Consider the following 13,932-nt stretch of genomic DNA (forward strand, 5'->3'; position numbering starts at 1 on the left):
AAACAGGAATGTCCCAATCCCCAGGGAATCACAGACCACCCATTATGTGTCAAGTGGCCAAGCAGTCAGGAGGGAGAAAAGGCAGGAGGAAGACAGCTGCCTGTGAGAGCGGCAGGTCTGGGTGAAGAGTGAAGAGAGGACCAGAGCTGCACTGACTGCAGGGACCCAGAAAGACCAGGGGACAAAGCCAATGGGGAACTCAAAGGATGGCACCGCCTGGGGCTGAGGGAGACAGCCAGCTCCAAAGTCGTCTGGGATAGAAAAGGCCAACAGGAAGCCTTCATGACCCAGGAAAGCTGGGGAACAGTCGCAGCCGTTTCCATCATCATTACTGTTATGTCCACAGTGGGCGATCATGCAGTCTCCACAGCTGTGTCCCCTTATGGTGGTGGCCAATCTTTACTTCACATTAGTGCATTAATTTCACTGTTTCTGACAAATGAACCTATTTGCAAAACAGAAATAGAATCACAGATGTGGAAAACAAACTTATGGTAAGAGAGGAAGGGGGGAGGGATAAATTGGGAGACTGGGATTGTCATATACACACTACGATGTACAAAATAGATAAGAAACTACTGTATAGCACAGGGAACTCTATTCAATACTCTGTAATGACCTATATGGGAACGGAATCTAAAAAAGAGTGGATATATGCATATGTATAACTGATTCACTTCACTGTACAGCAGAAACTAACACAACATTGTAAATCAACTAGACTCCAATAAAAATTAATTTTTAAAAAATTTCACTGTTTCTGATGATACCAAGCACCTCCCCACAGGGGTATTCAAGTCCCTGTCAGACTCTGACAGTGGCTCTGCCACTTCTCAGGAGGGACTTGGTTCTTTTTCCCACCTGGGCCTGTTTAGGCTCTTCTAACTGGACTGATTTCTGGGTCTCTGGGTCAGTGTGCTGCTGAGGAGTTGACAGTGGGCATTTATGTATTCACAAGTCTCAGTACACTTTGTGCAAGGGAACATAGATGCCCCTACTCCTCTATTTAGAGGTAATAAAAGGAGCCCTCCCTGATATCAACAAAGGCTTCCATGTTTTGGTTCTTGTAGAAATTAAACATTCCTTAGGAGATACATTGTCACTTTTAAGTCAAACCAAAGAAAGAAGAATTTCTCCTTGGAGAATGTACGTTCTTCCCCCACTACTGCCTACATACACAGAACACTGGCTGAAATATTTCCATTTTCTTATCTTCGTACCTCAAGGGAGCTGAGTTGTTTAGAAAGGGTAAAGTCACTAGAACAATTTGTTTAATGAGAAGCCCTGAGAATTCAACCCTTAAGATGGTAATAATGTCCCCATTGCCCCTTCCCTGTAATTATCTGATCCCAGCCTCAGTGAAAACCCAAATGGGTTTCCCTGGGACAAAACGCAGAGAAGAAAGCTTCAGTGACCGTGTACCACTAAAGCCTGGTGGAGTAAGAAGGAAAAGAGGAGAGAGGGTGGGTACTGTGCTTTACCTCTAGAATAGTGAGACTGGGACAGTCCCATAGTTATTTAATCTATGACGGGGAAGTCTGTAGTTTGTGGGTACTTTAGTTTCTACTGAACCCAGTTCTGTTTCTTTCTCTCCTTTTTTTGGAATGTAGACCCTCTCTCCAATGAGTTATTTTCCAGAGATCCTCCACCTCTTCTCCAATCTTTCCCACAATTGTAGGCTCCTCTTAGATATCCTGTGTCCAATGATTTATTCATTAACTACTCACTGGAGATTTATTATGCACAGGTATTATCAATTTTGTTCCTCATGTGCTTGGATTTTTCTATTAGGTTCCCTTTTTCTGCTGGCAGATTTGACTTCATGATAGGACCTGATATCTCCCTATTGATGTTGTTGTTTCACCACAGTATCATCTAAGAACAGTGTAATTATTACTGACATTCGGTATTCAGGCTAATTTCACTTTGTTTTTACCATTCTCTTTAAATTGTTAAGAGAATATCCAGTGATTGAATTTGGAGTAGACTACCTTGTCCTCTTCATGAATTTAAAGCAATTATTTAGTGTTTTAATGTAGAATATCCTGTTGGCTGCAGTTTTAAAATACCTGTTTTTTATTGAGTTAAGACATTGTTCTAAGTTTCCTTATTTAGCGAGAGGCTCTGTCCTGGCTCTTAACCACAGTAATGGCTGTTACATTTTCTCAAATGTATTTTCTGCTGTAATTATGGTTATGATTCCTCTTCACTAGCCTATTTTTGAGATGAATTATGACAGCAAACATCCTATAACTAACCAGATATCCATTCCTAGAGTAGGAATTACTTGTTCATGATATATTATTCTTTTAAAATGTATATGAATGCACTTTGTTTAATTTTACTATTCTATTTTGTGCCTCTCTTCAGGTATGATGAACTTGGAAGTTTCTTTCTTTGTGTTACAACGATGCTTTTGGTCTCAGTCTTTATTACATACCTAACATTTGCATGTGTTCAGCACCTACTATGTTCCAGGCACCATGTAAGTCCCCGGAAAGACGATGAGCAAAAACGGTCACAACCTCTGTCTCACCTGCAAATAAACATAAAATTACCAACCTGAGAGGCACATCAAGAACAGTACAGGATGCTCGACTTGTGAGCCTTATACTCTGTCCTTCTGACCCTCACTCTGTTCTCCATGTCACTGGCCTCTCACATCCCTTCCATTACCAAGCTCACCAACCCCAAGGCAAACGGTGAATTCTGTTCTCTCAGCCCAAAATGCTTGCCCTTTCCTTATTTCCTCTGGTTAACAATTACCCATCCTTCCTCTCGTAGCTCAATATTCTCATTTCAGAGAGGCATTTTCTATACACCTTCCCAGACTAAATTGATGCCCAGTTATTTTTTTCTCTTAATTAAATGCATTCTTGGCAGCTCCTCACCTGAGCCTGCCCGCTTCCCCTCCTGCGAGTGTACTATCGCTTAATAAATCTTCACTTTGCTTATATAAAAGAATATTAATTGCATTCTCTAGGCATAATAATACTGAGCTTTTTCCTATCATGGAGAATGTAAACATTTATATTCATCTTAAATTTGCCTTTTATCTTTTTAAGGATGATTTGTTTGATTTATTTTATAGAAGCTTTGAATATTTTTAATCAAATCTGTCAGTCATTCCTTTTACAATTAACTGTGCTGATTTTTAATACAACACATTTCCACTCAGCATTATATATGAGCTCACACTCTCACATGGGCATTGCATTTTATTTTATGGTCTTGTGATTTTGTTTACCCCTCTTATGTGTGTAGTTCACATACTTTTCCCTCTTCTTGGAAGAATCCACCTGGCAGACGGTATCTGAGAGAGGGAGCCAAAGGGATCGTCATTAACTAGAAGTACTGCACTGCGGTCCAAAGAGCTAACAGAGCTGGTGTGTTTATAATGATCAGAATTCCATCTTTGTTGGCTGCCCCTGTTTAAGTGTAATAATGATCAATGATAGTCACACAAGACAGATTTATTGTTAAGAAGCTCACATTTATCAAGTGTCTGCTGTATGTCACAAGAACCACACTAGAAAAATTACATGCATCATCTCATTTAATTCACTCATCAGTCTTATAATGCAGGAAATATTTATAACTCCCATTGTAGAAGCAAGGCATCTGCGGCTAAGAGAGATTAAATAACTTTGTCAACATCACACAGACCTTGGTGGATCAAAATTCTACTCTAGGAATTCTAACTCAAGATCCCATTTTCTAAGTGACATCTCTGTATCATACTGTGGGAGAGTTACGTATCAAAAATAATTGTCATAAAAGTAATAGATTAGTAATAATAATAGCTATCAGTTACTGGGATCCTACTGTGCACAAAGGCATTTTTAATCTTCACAAAGAAGTTAACAGCAGTAACCATACTTTTAGAAATAAAAAATAAGGCACTTAAGACACTTGAGAGTTAAAGTATCCCAACAATAGGGAGCATCAGGTCATAGAACTGTTTGTCTGAGTTGAGAATCCATGTCTCAGTAACTATTACTGAGTTACTAGAGTGAAGGAAGTATGGAGAATAAAAAGAAAAGACATTAAATGTCTTCAGTCATTTTACAAGGGTCATGTCATCGATGAAATTGAATTATATCCATAGCTTCATACAGAATTATAACCAGTGAGTAAACAAGTTGTTTCTACTGTATAGTACAGGGAACTAAATTCAATATCCTGAGATCAATCATAATGGAAAAGAATATTTTAAAAAATTTATAGGGAATTCCCTGGTGGTCCAGTGGTTGGAACATCACAGTTTCACTGCTGTGGGCCCAGGTTCGATCCCTGATTGAGGAACTAGGATCCCAAAGTCTGCATGGTGTCGGGAACCAGCTGCAAGCTGACACAGTTCTTGCAGCTTAAAGCATGGCAAAGTCCTGCTTAATTCCTGACAGGACCTGAAAGAGTTATTAGAGAAGATATGAGTCTTGGCCCGTGAGGTTGCTTGCGGTTTCTCTACCTATAGTTTGTCCTTGGCATGCTTCGGTAGTCACAGTCTGTTCTCACGCATGTTTATATCCTGGTTCGCAGAATGTTTTGTACTATAACTTCAACATTAAGGAGATACTGTCTGATGATTCTGTCTGGTGATTTTAACAAAAACATGTATTGTCTACTGCAATATATAAAAAGAGGTTTGGTAGGAAATAAAGTGTGTGTGTGCTTGTACACCACCCTCCTGACCCCGTCTCTTCTTAATCCCCTCACCTGCTGTCAGGACTTGTTCCTCAGTCTTACAGTGACTGACAGCATGGGGCAGCCAAAAAAAAAAAAAAAAAAAAGAATGTATATACATATATATATGTATGTATAACTGAATCACTTGGCTGTACAGCAGAAATTAACACAGTACTGTATATCAACTATACTCCAATAACAAAAAAAAATTAGAACCAGTGAGTAGGAGATAAAAATATTTTTTCTGCTAAATAAATACATGTAAAATGGAAATGGTCTACCATTTGGCTGAGTGAATCACTGTCATTGGAAGGACTAATAGAAGGTGAAGGATATCGACCTAAAGGTGGAATCGTAAGTGATGACTAGCTGAGGTGCCGTTTGGCTGTTCACTGAACGTTGCTTTTGCCTCCTTCCCCAGCAGACGCACCATCCACATGGGAGCAGGAAACCACACGGGAGTATCACAGTTCCTCCTCCTGGGCCTCTCGGACGATCCTGAGCTGCAGCCCCTCCTCTTTGGACTGTTCCTGTCCATGTACCTGGTCACTGTGCTCGGGAACCTTCTCATCATCCTGGCCGTCAGCTCGGACTCCCACCTCCACACCCCCATGTACTTCTTCCTCGCCAACCTCTCCTTTGTTGACATCTGTTTCGTCTCCACCACCATCCCAAGGATGCTAGTGAACATCCAGACACAGAGCAAAGGCATCTCCTACATAGGGTGCCTCACTCAGGTGTATTTTTTAATGATTTTTGCTGTAATGGATAGTTTTCTCCTGACTGTGATGGCCTATGACCGGTTTGTGGCCATCTGCCATCCCCTGCACTACACGGTCATCATAAACCCCCGCTTCTGTGGCCTCCTGGTTCTGATGTGTTGGTTCATCACTTTCTGGGTTCCCCTGCTTCATATTCTACTGCTGAGGCGGCTGACCTTCTGTACTGACACTGAAATTCCACATTTCTTCTGTGAACTGGCTCAGATTCTCAAGGTGGCCTGCTCTGACACCCTCATCAATAACATCTTCTTGTTTGTGGCCACTGCCCTGCTGGGTGTGTTTCCCCTCACTGGAATCCTCTTCTCTTACTCTCGAATTGTCTCCTCTTTAATGAGAATCTCCTCTGCAGCAGGAAAATATAAAGCATTTTCCACCTGTGGGTCTCACCTCTCTGTGGTTTCCTTGTTCTATGGGACAGGCGTGGGAATCTCTCTCACTTCTGCTGTGACCCATTCTCCCCAGAGAAGCTCCATCGCCTCAGTCATGTACACCGTGCTCACCCCCATGCTAAACCCCTTCATCTACAGCCTGAGGAACAAGGATGTGAAGGGGGCCCTGGGAAGGCTCCTCAGCCGAGGTGCCTCTTGTCTGCGATGGGCCACAGACCTCAGAACTAAGTGGACGTTGTGAGGCTCAAAGACAAATGTTGTGAATTTAAATGTCTTGAGTCTTTTTTGACCCTAAAAGACATGCTTCATTTCTTCTATTCTCAAAGCACCTATGACTTTTATTTGTTTTTGTATTAGTTTCTCCTCAACACCCTCCTCAGTAATTCATTTTTAACTTTTGCTTCCTATTTGCAGACCATACATTTCTATCTTGGGCCAGCTTTCTTATAGGCATTCTTGCAATTTCCAACATTACATCTGAAGCACTTATATTAAATGTGGCATGATTTCCCACCACAGTTATCCTCTCAAATATCGATATTCTTCACCTAATTTGCTTGTGTGTGTGTTTTTCTCTGGAAGCAATGGAATGAAAATCATGCAGTAGTCATAACCAAACTGCTTCACATACCAAGACTGTTCTTATTGTTTTATGTGTATATTTTATGTAATCTTGACAACATTTTTAAAGGTATTTCTCTCATTTACCCCATTTTTCAAAGAGACTGAGATTGGGATGGACTCTGACCTGGAAACCTGACATTGAGCCCACATTCCCAACTTTGCTGTCATGCTTTTCCTGAAAAGAGTGATGTGATTTTCAACTTCAACAGTGGGAACTTAGGTTTGAAAGCTAGTTTGTTCAGGAGATTCATAGTAATATATTGCATCGGGTAACTCTGAGATATTGCTTCATTCTTTGCCTTCCTTCCTCCTTCCTTCTTTCCCTTCCTCTTTCCTTTGTTTTATTGGACATTTCCCATCATCACTGCAGTTTTAAGATATACCCCAAGATCCTAAAACATCTAATAATGAATACAATAGAATAAAACTTCTTGCTCACATGGATTATTCTGGGGGCAGGGCACTCTTTGGAGGTGCCAGCAGGAGTGGTAGTCACACACCTGTGGAGTGTTTTCAGAACTTAGTCCACTTTTTGAGAATATTGATACAATTGAGTCTGCAGTGAAGGATGGAATGGTTGAAGCTGTCAGCACTTCCCCTACATTCCCTGGGATCCCTTCACCATCCCCACCAGCCTGACTGCCACTGTCAGCACCAGGTGGAACCTACTTTTCCCAACGCGTGACGGCAGACCTGACGGAGAATTATGCCCCACAAGGGACAGTTCTTGATGGACAGGTGTGGGGTGTACCATCTTCTTCACCCCTTAGCTGGAATAATTCTGAAGTTTGGATTTTGTGCCATTTTCCCTAACTTCCCTACAGGATGAAAACTCTGCTCACTCCTGTGGGAGCTGACTTAAGCTTTATTGGATGTATTTTCTGCCCTGTATCTCTTCCCTTTTCTCTAACCCATGTTCCATGGTCCTTGTTCCTTCAAATAAACAGCTTGCATGTGAATCCTTGGCTCAGCATCTGCTTCTGGGGAACCAAAGCTGAGACACGTGATAAAGACTGTGAAGAGTATCCAAACAATACCATGAATGGAACTAAGGACTTTGAGGGGCAAAAACAGCAAAAACAAAATAAAACAGGTAGTGGGTATGTACTAAGATCTTCAAATTACTGGAAAATTATAATTTCTTAGTGAAGAAAAACATATTCAGTGGGGCTTTAATTTAATATGATTCCACTAAGTTTAATCTATAATGTATTTATTGTCTATACAAACTCAGTTGGGGACCAAAGAGGTAAACATGATTGCAATATAGAGTGGTTAACCATAAAAATACTGGTGTGTAATAAGGCATGCTGAAAACAAAGGTAAAACTTGTCATCTCACATTGAATAATTACAGAGAAAAACTTTTTAAAATTTATGTAACAGATTTATTGATGGATCATGTATATATCATGAAATTCAGCCCTTGAAAGCATAAGATCAACAGTTTTGCTAAATTTATAGTTATGCAATCTTCAGCACAATCCAGTTTTAGAACATTTCTGTCACCCCAGGAAAGTTCTCTTGTGCCCATTTGCAGGTAGTATCAACTGCGACCTCAGTCCTAGGCAACCATTTATCTGCTTCTGTCTCTATTAACTGACCTTCTTTAGCTATTTTATAAAAATGGAATCATACAATGTATGATCTTTCATATCTGGCTTCTTTCAATTAGCATAATGATATTGTAGGGTTATTCATGTGGAAAACGTACATCAGTATGTTATTCCTTATAACTGCAGAATGGTATTCAAATGTATGGATGTACCACATTTTGTTTATCCATTTACCAAATGATAGATATTTCGATATTTCCAGTTTGGGGTTAATATGAATAATGCTATTATGAATGTTTGCATATGAGTCTCTGTGCTAAAATGTGCTTTTATATCTTTTGGATAGATATCTCAGAGTAATTGGTGGATCATATGGTAAATTTATATTTAATGTCTAAGAAAACACCAAACTGGTTTTCAAAGTGGCTGTGCTATTTTACAGTCCCACCAGCAATGAACGAAGGTTTCAGTTTTTCCACATTTTCACCAACACTTGAGATTCAGAAAAAATCTTCTAATGGAGGGGTGTAGTTGAGATTGGAGTAACAAAAAGTCAGTAGAATTTAACTGGATAATGGGTTTTGGTAGGAAGCAGAGAGGATAGGAGATTGGGAACTAGAGGAAGAAGAAACCACACACACACTTGCATGGGGAAATTCAAGAATAAAGCATTTCAGGAGGTTATATGGAACTTATGACTGAGTTATAAGTTACTGAAGTAGGCATAGATATGTAGATGGATGCCAGACTATTTAGAGTCTAGTTTGACATATTAAGGATTCTAAAAACAATTGAGCACAAGGGCCATGCTATAATCATGGGCATAATGTGAGGATTTTAGTATTGCTATGAGCGGGGGAAACTGGAGGCAGAGTGAAGAGTCAGGAGGCTGCTGAAGTAGTTCAGGGAAAGATGATGGGGACCTGACCAAGCCAGTGGCAATAAGACAGGTAGATTTTTTTTTGCATTTTTTTGCTTTAGAGTTTTCCAATGGTATAAGCATACCACAGTTTGTCCATTATTCTGTTAATCTTCATTTGAATTGTTTCCAGCTTAGGATTCTTTCAGATAATACTGGAATGAAAAGTTTTTACTTTTATCTTGATACACATGTGCAGGCATATGTATAAATTTTAAACTGTTTTCCAATGAACTCCCCAACCAACAGCATATGCACATCCTCACCAACTTTATCTTCAGAACCTTCATCAATTAGTTCACTATGTCACAGCTAGTTCACTGGGACAAAGAAGTTGCAAATACACACGGTAATAAGGAAATTGCCACATCACATGGACACTTCAGTGCTTTGTGGCAACCTACATTGCCAGGGGAACCTTCTCATCATTTACCTATGGAGTGATCCTAGTCCCCTAATACATCAGTGTCTATAAGGAGTCAAACAGGACTGGTTACTATGGATGAACCTTTAGGGAATAAGAGGCCTCCTTTGAGTAGGAAAAGGTATCTCAAAACCACTATATGTTTATGAAGATAAGCATTTGCTCAGATTATAATAACAAACTGAATTTTCATGGAGAAGCTATTTTTCAGTGCTCAGCCACTGATTCTTTTTTTCTTTTAATTAATTTTTTATTTTATTTTATTTATTTTTGGCTGTGTTGGGTCTTCGTTGCTGCGCGTGGTCTCTCCCTAGTTGCGGTGAGCGGGGGCTACTCTTTGTTGTGGTGCGCGGGCTTCTCATTGCGGTGGCTTCTCTTGTTGCAGAGCATGGGCTCTAGCCGCGCGGGCTTCAGTAGTTGTGGATCACGGGGTCCAGAACACAAGCTCAGTAGTTCTGGCACACGGGCTTAGTTACTTCGCGGCATGTGGGATCTTCCCAGACCCAGACCAGGGAAGCCCTCAGCCACTGATTCTAATTAAACTGTTGAATGAATTTGTTGTTCATGAATTAAAATACATTCATATTTTCTCTCAATTCACAGCATTTAAAAAGATACTACTTGTTGGGACTTCCCTGGAGGCGCAGTGGTTAAGAATCTGCTTGCCAATGCAGGGGACACAGGTGTGATCCCTGGTCCGGGAAGATCCCACATGCCGCGGAGCAACTAAGCCCGTGTGACACAACTACTGAGCCTGCGCTCTAGAGCCCGCAAGCCACAACTACTGAAGCCCATGTGCCTAGAGCCCATACTCCACAAGAGAAGCCACCGCAATGAGAAGCCTGTGCACCGCAATGAAAAGTAGCCCCTGCTTGCCGCAACTAGAGACAGCCCGCGCACAGCAACAAAAACTCAATGCAGCCAAAAATAAATAAAAAATTTTTTAAAAAGATACTACTTGTTTTTCCTGTCAGTTGTACATTGAAGATTAGATTCCTCCCTCAGCATTTTTCCCAATCAAGTAAAATGCCTGCACTGTCAAATCTGGGAGTAACCCTTCATGCACTCCCCTCTGTCACCCTAGAAATGTAATCAACCAAATACAGAACGCTTTCCCTACCTCCTACTCCCCTCACGTCCAACATGGATAATTCCTACACCTTGTCTTTTTATGACTTAAATATCATTCTTTTCTTACCTTCAACTACTCTCACATAAAGATAGAGAAAATAATATGGTCCTCTACTTTAGCTCTAGAACCCTAACACATTTTAATAATACATTTATTAATAATACATTTATTTTCTTGGAAAGGTGGTTGCCTCCTCCAGTAGTTTACAAGTTCCCTAAGAACAGCCCTGGGTTGAATGTTTTCACTAAGTGCTACTCAAGCATGCATTAATTGGGGGGTATATCCTCTAGGAAATAAATAGGTGAAGGAAATGCCCAGATTCTTTCATTTTCTCCTTCTACAAAAACTCTCAAATCATTTCATCATTTTCTTTCTGTAACAACTGTGACATCTATATAACCATGATTCTGTTTTAAAACATGTAACACAGGATTCTATCTTGTCTCCATGACTTCACTCTCATCTTTCCAAAAGTCCTTTCCCAAAGTAGGAGTTATTGGGTTCTATTTCAGTTGTAAATGATGTCAAATCACTTTCCTGCTTAAAATGTTTCAGAAGTTTCCTTGGCCTTTGAGTATTGTCCAGGGTACCTCATTCCCGGTCCTGTCCCAGCTCTCCACTCTAACTCCCCCGACTCTCCCTTCTTCTTCTGCCAAACCTCTTTCTCAGTTTAAAAAATAAAAACAATAAGCTCCCAACTATGCAGTATTTTGCTCATGAAGTTCCTGTCACCTGTAATTTTCTCCCCAACCTACAAATCCTCACCCTAGTTCAATGACCTGACTATGTAAATCCTACTCATGCTTTATTTCACAGTTTAAATATCAATTCCTCCCAGTACATAGTACCACCTCCTAGTAAGACACTATATGTCCATATTACAAAACTGCCAGTTTTCATTTTCAATCGGAACTCCTAGATAGACACAGTAAACCCCATGGTAGCAGTACTATGTCTCTTTTCATGGCCATTGCTTTCCTGTCCCTGGCACACAGCCTAACTCATTAAAGGAATTCAATGACCATTTGTGGATTGCCAGACAATTTGCCATTCTCCACAAAAATGTTCCAGTACAGTACACACAAAAAGAGGAACACAAAAAACAGAATTACAACATAAAAATCAAATAAGGCTCACATAAAATGTCTGGGCATAATATAATAGAAACCAAAACACTGTACTTCTGGAAAAATATTTGTGATATTTTTACTCACGATGAAATTGGATAGGATATTCTTTTTGAAAACAAATGCCTTGAAGTTAAAAGCAAAAGGTTTTCCTTATGTTTCTCCATAATAAATTTTAGACATGCTTTTAAAAAGTTGATGAGCAACAGAAAAACAGCAAAAGACCTATGGAAGGGAATTTGTAATATCCAGCAAAAGTATATTTGCCCTTAGACCTAGAAAAACAACCTGAGAAGCTCACCCTGAAAATACACCCCTACAAATGTGAAACAAGATATACACAAGTTTACTCACTGCAAGTTATTAACAGATGCTAAGTCAATTGTTAGAAAGGTTGTTGAGGAACAAGATATTCTGTGCATCAATATATCATCCCACAATATTTTTTCCTCAAACAGAAAACTCTATATTTAAAACAGACTGCTCTAGTGATCACTACCTTCAGCAAGTAATGAAACTTAGCATCACAAATCAAAGGATGGCATACATTTATATCTTCCTAACAGAATGCAATTTGATGGACACATCACCCTCAACATATCCTGAACTTATCTTGGAGCCTCTACACCGGGAGTTGGCACCCTTTGGTCACAGGCCTGTTTTTGTAAATAAAGTTTCTCTGGAACACAGCTATGCCCATGGCAGCTCACCCAGTACAAAGGCAAAGCTGAGTAATTCCACACCTATCTGGACCTTTTCAGATAAAAGGTTTGCCAACCTCTGCTCTGGATCCAATTGCCATTTCACAGGAAATATTGATTTAAGACATGGAGGAGACATTTAAACACAGCCTGAAAATAAAATGTGAACTATCAAAATGTGTGACTTTCTAAAAGACTGGGTGTGACTCTTCAAAAAGTCAATATACTGAACAATATGAACTGATCTGGTATAAAAAAGACTAAAACACATAACAATTGCTACATATAAACCTTGATTGGGTCGTAAATCCCAAAACAACCAAAATCATATTTTGGAACAACACAAAAAAGTTTAGTTTTTACACAGAGTAGACAATAGATTATGTTATTTTTAATTTTTGTGAGCAAAATAGTATTGTGGTTTTAGTAGGACAATATCCTTATCTTTAAAAGATGCATTACCAAGTATTTAAAGGTTAAGTATCATGTATGCAATTTATTTTCAACTTACTGACTCTCAAATAGTTCACCATAAAATGCATTTATTTATTTGAGAGAGCAAACATGCAAAATGCTCAATAAAAATAAGTGTATCTACTATAGTGAACATTCATTGTACTAGATGTTTAGATTTTCTTTAGGTTAAAGATTTTACGAAAAAAAAAAAAAAAAAAAGGTGTGTTGGGGACACATGTACTCCAAACATCCTGTTAATGGTAATCTCAATTATTTTAGAACCAGTGTCATAAATCCTCCCATCATTTTCTCCTTGAGGACCCTGTTTTAACTCTGTGCGCGTGTACCGATCTAAGTTCAGCCATCTAAGATCCTTGCTTTTCTTTAGGTGAAAGACTTGTGGTCTACATACACTTATATTAATATACAGAAATTAGCACACCATGGATACCCGAGAAAGCATCTCATCTTCCAACCTGTATGTACTATTCAAAAATAAAGAACATGCAAAGATGAAGACAAATTCTCAAATGAAACTTTGCATAAGAAAAGAGGAGGCCCTGTGAACCAACTTTCCCTTGCCAGCCAAAGAATATTGCCCACCATCTGGGTCTACTAGGATTGACTCACTGACCACTGCAGTGGCTCACCTTCACACATCCTGAAAGGAATTCAGAACACAGGTCAGAAATGAGGCACTCTGTGCTCTGGGAAAACTGGCAGATTATGCATGCATTCAGATAGTTAGATATTTTCAGAAGAAAATTTTATGAACCCCAATTCTTGCATTCTCCTATACTTAGAAACACACTAAAACCATTAACTAAAGTATCTGTTCCTCCTGACTAGCAGGAACCTTGCACCACGATGCTTGATTATGTGAAATAAAATCCTTATTTATGGCAAGACAAGGAAAATTTAGCCATAAAAAACTCTTCTCTGCCCTTTGGCCTCCCCTCTCCCCCCACTGTGTATTGTGTACCCACATTATGCATTGACCAAACCTCCCCCATCCACAGGAATACATGCTCAACCATAAACAGCAACATTCTCCTAGCATCAAGACAACTTAAAAGGTTAACCCTTAACCCTTCTTAAGCTTGTAAAGGGTCACATGACCCACCACGATGGCGCTTC

The 13,932-nt window shown here is 39.6% G+C and overlaps 2 protein-coding genes across 6 annotated transcripts in view; one reads left to right on the top strand and one right to left on the bottom strand.

Moving 5' to 3' along the window:
• LOC309624178 (olfactory receptor 7D4-like) overlaps positions 1 to 7,440 on the top strand; it is a 30,758-nt gene extending 23,318 nt beyond the window's left edge. For 2 of the 5 annotated variants that reach the window (XM_082381974.1, XM_082381972.1), the window contains exons 4-5: positions 2,371 to 2,485; positions 5,108 to 7,440. In XM_082381974.1, coding sequence (XP_082238100.1) covers positions 5,124 to 6,098 — 975 coding nt within the window. In that variant the 5' untranslated portion in view covers positions 2,371 to 2,485; positions 5,108 to 5,123 and the 3' untranslated portion in view covers positions 6,099 to 7,440. Of the gene's footprint in view, positions 1 to 2,370; positions 2,486 to 3,262; positions 3,387 to 5,107 lie in introns of those variants that run through there. The other 3 variants (XM_082381975.1, XM_082381976.1, XM_082381973.1) reach the window with 3 other exon arrangements.
• LOC309624174 (olfactory receptor 7D4-like) overlaps positions 1 to 13,932 on the bottom strand; it is an 88,729-nt gene that overhangs the window by 34,790 nt on the left and 40,007 nt on the right. The gene's annotated exons all lie outside the window — the stretch shown is intronic.

The sequence above is a fragment of the Balaenoptera borealis genome (genome assembly GCF_965194805.1).
Source record: "Balaenoptera borealis genome assembly, chromosome: 2".
NCBI lineage: Eukaryota > Metazoa > Chordata > Mammalia > Artiodactyla > Balaenopteridae > Balaenoptera > Balaenoptera borealis.